This window comes from Musa acuminata, chromosome BXJ1-4 (genome assembly GCF_036884655.1).
Source record: "Musa acuminata AAA Group cultivar baxijiao chromosome BXJ1-4, Cavendish_Baxijiao_AAA, whole genome shotgun sequence".
Lineage (NCBI taxonomy): Eukaryota > Viridiplantae > Streptophyta > Magnoliopsida > Zingiberales > Musaceae > Musa > Musa acuminata.
The window spans coordinates 44,414,968-44,421,018 of NC_088330.1; the positions used below are offsets into that span (position 1 = coordinate 44,414,968).

The 6,051-nt window shown below is 39.7% G+C and overlaps 1 protein-coding gene across 1 annotated transcript; it reads right to left on the minus strand.

The window, feature by feature from the left end:
- Nucleotides 1-588: 588 nt before the first annotated feature.
- LOC135671940 (phosphoglycerate kinase, chloroplastic-like) lies at nt 589-3,745 on the minus strand. The gene is made up of 6 exons (XM_065180371.1): nt 3,142-3,745; nt 2,444-2,521; nt 2,086-2,346; nt 1,486-1,803; nt 1,121-1,279; nt 589-981 (listed from the first exon to the last, which is right to left on the minus strand). The coding sequence occupies exons 1-6, from the start codon at nt 3,553-3,555 to the stop codon at nt 772-774; spliced, it is 1,440 nt and encodes a 479-aa protein (XP_065036443.1). The 5' UTR covers nt 3,556-3,745; the 3' UTR covers nt 589-771.
- Between the last annotated feature and the right edge of the window lie 2,306 nt (nt 3,746-6,051).

Genomic DNA, 6,051 nt, shown 5'->3' on the forward strand with positions numbered 1-6,051 from the left:
GAGGCACGAAGGAGAGCAGCGTCGTGTGCGTGTGCGTGTGCGTGTGCGTGTGCGTGTGCGTGTGCGTGTCCGCATAAGATTATTTATGTACAATAATTACAAATCACAAAATTAGTTTTAAAGTTTCGCGTATGTGTGACCATTTAGCGACATTAATAAGTTTGATTAGAAACAAAATATCTGACCACTTTGCGAATATTCTTCATAGGCCACCGTGAAGTTAAGAAGATATTTCTTTCGACTACACATTAACCAGAGCGAGTGACTCGGTCTTGACCCATATCTTCCTGACGTAGCTTGAGTAGTTAGTACATTCAGCTTGCAAGGGGTTGCTGGTATTTATAGATCAAGAAAAATGATGCATCAAATGGGTGTTGGTAACCTAAAAAAAATCTCACTTTGGCAGCTCAGAAGCCAAAAAGCCTCCTACGCTCGATTTGGTATCGAGAAGACATGTAATTAATTTGGCAGGAGGTTTTTAGCATGATGGCACATGTAAATTTATCACCATAATTCAAACATACTCATCTCATCAGTTGATGGATTGTGACACAAACTTGACCAGCTGACTTTCTGCAGGAGACACAATAAAAATAAATGACAACAGACTGAATTTAAGCATTATTCGAGAACATAATATGAACTAACTAAAACAGGGTGGTAATCCACCTGTTATGAGCAACCCCAGAAACTGAGGTGAAAGAAATCATCACATTGATATGCTTCTTCTTGATGGGAAACATAGGCCAGTATCTGCGAAGATAGTTAGACTCATACGGCTACAACAACAGCTTCATCCAATGCAACGACGCCGGGAAGCTCCTTGCCTTCCAACAACTCCAAGCTAGCTCCGCCACCGGTTGATATGTGACTCATTACATCAGCTACTCCAACTTTCTCAACTGCAGCAACAGAGTCTCCACCTCCGATGATTGTTGTCACACCCTTCCCACTAAGTTCCGCCAACTTCTTTGCGATTGCCTGTCAAATCAAGGCAATCAGCCAAGCTTTTCTAATGGCATACAAGTGTAAATCATAAAGTCAACTGTATTCAACATAATTACATTCCAAAGTCAACATCGACCAATCACTATAGGTAAGAAGACATATTATAGTTTACCTCAGTTCCAGTGGCAAACTTATCAAACTCGAAAACTCCCATGGGACCATTCCAAATAATGGTCTTGGTTGTATCTAGTGCATCGTTGAATGTCTTAACTGAATCTGGTCCGACATCCAACCCCATCCAACCATCAGGAATTTCAGATGCCGGCACAACCTGCAAAAATGATCTTTTTTAGTTATTCTTGTTTTTTTTTCATTAATAAAATATAGTTGATGTGCTTGCCTTATTATCCACAATCCATTATAAATGGGAACCATCAGTTTAGACTATTTTGAAAGGGCCACTAGATGTACAGTAAACAGTGATGTCATTAAAGTCAGAATTTTGGATCTATAAATATAGGCATTAAATTAGCAAACCTTGCTCTGTGCATCAGGTGCAAATTTATCGGCAATAACAACATCAGTTGGCAACAAAAGAGACACGCCCTTAGCTTTGGCTTTTGCGAGAAGTGATGTCGCAAGCTCAAGTTTGTCATCCTCTACCAATGAAGAACCCACGGGGAAACCTTGTGCTTTGTAAAATGTGAATATCATTCCTCCGCCCAAAAGAAGGATATCACACTTCTCCAACAGTGACTCAATCACCCCAATCTTAGATGACACCTTTGAGCCACCAACAATTGCCGCAAATGGTCTCTTGGGGTTTGAAACAGCACCAACAAGGTAATCAAGTTCCTAGAGTTGCACGGAGGGAAGGTTAGGAAAACTATATATATAACAAGAACCAAAAAGATAAAAGTGTTTCCATTCTACAAATCTAGAGCAATAGGTACTACACAATAAAAAGTACAAATTTCAACATCAGCTCCGTACTTTACAAAAGTACTAAGATTGGAAAGCAAAACGCACATGCTAATAACTTGATACCCAATGATCAAGAAGATTAACTGATTCATCCATACGAAGTTAAGAACGAATTTTAGATCGTTACATACAACCTTAATGTTTGATTCTGACCTTTTGCAAAAGAAAACCAGCGACAGAAGGCTTCAAGAATTTGGTCACGCCCTCTGTTGAAGCATGTGCTCTGTGTGCTGTTCCGAAGGCATCATTGACGTAAAGGTCAGCTAGTGCTGCAAGCTTCTTTGCAAATTCAGGTTCATTCTTCTCTTCCTCTTTATAGAATCTCACATTTTCGAGAAGTAGAACACCACCTTCTGGCAGTGCATTGACCAATTTTTCAACTTCTGGCCCGATGCAATCATCGGCTTTCTCAACCTGTTTGTCATAAAGGAACTCGTGGTGAGGAACACAAAGGTCGATTAATACAATTGTGCACTTCAAATAAACATACAAATCAGGAACATGAAAATACCTTGATTCCAAGGAGTTCAGACAGCCTAGGAACTAAAGGGCTCAAGCTGAATTTTGGCGTGACACCCTTCGGGCGTCCCTGGTTATTCAGATCATTCAGGTGTGAGTTCAGAGTTAATAGCTCTATGCAGCTTATTAAAGAACAATACAAAATAAAGCATCATCCATTAAAGCAGAACACGCATCATTGTGTAAGTATTATACTCACAAAAAGATAGTTACAACTACAATTGTAATCACGTACTAAATCCTTGTGATCAACTTGATGTTGACACATTTCATATCCATCACTGTCAAAGTGAAATGCTTATCACTTGAGATTATTGAGGAAAACACTGAAATGATATACGATCATGGAGCAGCACAGACAATTTTGATTGCTTTACAAAGAAATTTATCAGAGCAGACAAAAGCTTAAGTGCCAGAAAAGCATAACATTACTGACATCATTTAAAACTCTATGAGAACACATGATCTACAAAATGAAGAGCCGAATATCTACTTGATCGGGTATTTCCTTCAGAAAGCCTGCAGCACAACCAGAAGAATAAGCAAGTGTGCATGCAAACATTGAAATGCCTTCTCACATAAACAAAACAAGAATAAATGAGTATACTATAATCTACAGTAAGCGCCCGATTACAATCTTCGGAAACATCGATAAGCAAATGAGTTGAGGAAAGAGAGGCAGCATCTCACCAGATGGCTGGAGAGGATGACTTTGGCCCCGTTGCTGATCAAGTGCTTGATGGTAGGAACGGCCGCCCGGATCCTGGTGTCGTCCGTGATGTTGCGGTCCTCGTCGAGGGGCACGTTCAGATCAGCCCGGACGAAGACCTTCTTCCCCTTGAGGTCCGCAGCCGTGAGGTCCCCCACGCTCTTCTTGGCCATGACCGCCACCCCGCGGGGCCCTTTCCCGCTCCTCCCGGCCACCGTCCGGATCTTGGCCGCCACGTGGGCCGCCAGCAGCGAGTCAGCCGCGACCCCAGCGAACCCCAACCGCCGGGACGGCGACCGGAGAGTCAGCCGGGACGGCGCCACCACCGCCGCCACTCGCCGGCGGGAAGAGGAGGTTGGGAGGAGGGAGAAGGAGGTGGCGGCGGTGGAAGCCATGAATCTGTACACCTTCGCGAGAGCAAGAGAGGGCGTCCAAGGAGTGATGGACTGAAAAAGAAGGGAGAGAGGGGGTTTGTGTTGTGGACAGCAACGGGGTGTTTGTGGATTTTTCTTATCGCTGAGGAGCGGTGGAGAGCGAGGATTCGGTGATTTGGGTGGTGAGCGACGAGAGGTGGAGATTACGAAGCGGCGGAGGACATGGTTTAACGGGAATGATATGTAATTTGTATGTTTATTGTACGAGGCATAAAACAAATTAACGATTAAAATACTGTTTGTTATATGCCATTTGGAAAAACATGTTTTTCATTCTTTTTCTTATATTATACGTTATATTCTTAAGTAAATTCGAATTTAAAATCCATCGGTAATCATTAAAATATATTTAGATCTTCATCTAACTATCAAGCCTCTTAAATTAGTGGATCTCTACCCAATAATATTTCATCGACTCTTATTTGATCTCATTTATAGGATCTAATAATTTAAACGTTTATTGGATATCTAATAAGATACGAGCGTTAGTGAATATCTTCATTAGCTTATGCTCATGGGGGCAACGCCACCCACAGAGTGCTCATCGATAAGGGTCATCATCGGCAGGGTGGTTCCTCGTATATTTATCGGGTGAAGGGGAACTTGACCAAGGGTAAGCTAACCATATTCCATACCTTCGTTATGTGAAACTCCCAACATATATATTTTAAGTGCTTATCCATTTGTCTGAGCTACACTTGTAGGGTGTATTATGAGTCCACAGATTGGGCCTCATACTTAAGAGCAATCAATTACGGGCAATGCAATTTATTGAACTCGATGGCTAGGAGCCTTGGGACCCCCTTGGTCAGGATAATTAGTGGGTCGAGAGGGTTTGGCAACAACCTAGGTCTTGGCCACTCGAGGTGGCTTAGCGAGTGTCTGAGGCATCGTTGACTACTGTGGGGGAGCTACGAGTATTAATTGACCTAGCTATGGAAGTAAGAGAATGATTAATTGTGTCATCCCATTCGGTGTATGGACCCATTAGACGAAGTACAAAAAGACCTCAATTGGAACCAACATGTGAGTCAATGTCACCATCGATGGGGAGTCTAAGACCGTTAAAAAATCACTTATATTGCATAGGAGTGGGGTTGAGGTAGAAATGTCAAGCATTGGAAACGTCGATTGTTGGCCACCCTTGATGAAAGTGTTGGGGGTCAATGACGGAGTACCCTCACTTGAATGCTCATTGAGCAGGTTGACGATATGACTTTCCTACAACATGGAGCTCATCTTATATTACCAAAATGATGGTTTGATTGTCAATTACATCTTTGCTAACCCGAATCGATCTTGGGTTGTATGCATAAGAGTCCAAAGATGACTGAGGAGGTGGTTCGGGTGTCCGCCGAGGAGCCATCCTATAAGAAGGTCGAAGTTTGGTGAGGTACCTGACCGATCCCTTAAATATTGAAATTAGGACTTTGGTGAAAAATAGTGTCATGAGTAGTAGCTAACTTTGGTAATAGTAGATTAATAATTTTTGTAGCATGTTGGGCCTAAAGGAATATTTTACAATATGGGTAAAAATACTCTTATGGGTTCTCTATTATTGCAGTGCTTAGGTGATTGTCATATCGTCTAAGTCTTGTCCCCTATATCGATAAAGTAACCACATGATGAGCTACGATTGGGAGGTGAACTTTCCTTCTATTAATTATTATTTTTCGATCAATGAATACTTAGATTTTAGTTATTGATTAGTGAACGTGTCAACTAAGAGCTTATTGGTATGCCACATAAAGAAGCATCTTAATAGTATATTGCCATTAACCCGTAATCATAAGAATGATGCTATAAAAAATATATTTATAATCATTATTATATTTTTATTTTTTAAATACACTATTATATCATTAATTTGGTTTAATTTTAATTCATCATATATGTTCTTGCTACAGTAAATAAAGGGTAATTCGTCGTATATGAGTAATAAGTGAGTTTTATATATGATAATGAATATTATTTATAAATGTGGAATCATAATGATAACTTCGAGTAGCCAGAACAAAATAACAATTAGAATTGACTTGTAAAAAGAAGTTATAATGATATTTCATATTAAGTCAATTAGAAATCCGCCTTATCTCATCATAAGTTTATTCTTTAAAATATTTATTAATATATAAATATCTTGCTTACAATTGTATATATAGGAATCCAATATTCAAAATCCATTTTTAAACTCTTGGTCTTATACTATTGACTTGGGGTCGGAATCAATATTATATTTCTAAATTTAAAGGAGAAAATATAGATAAAAGCTCCTTGTTAATTTGGAGAACTAAATAAAATATACTACCCTTTAGTGGATATAATTTTGCTTGTGATTAAAGGGGCATTACAGAAAATTTGAAAATCCAAGGATTTAATTGGCAAGTTAAGCTACATTAAAATTCGAAATGTTAAAATTTTATGCTAATATTGAGGGGTTAATTGTTAAATTAGATT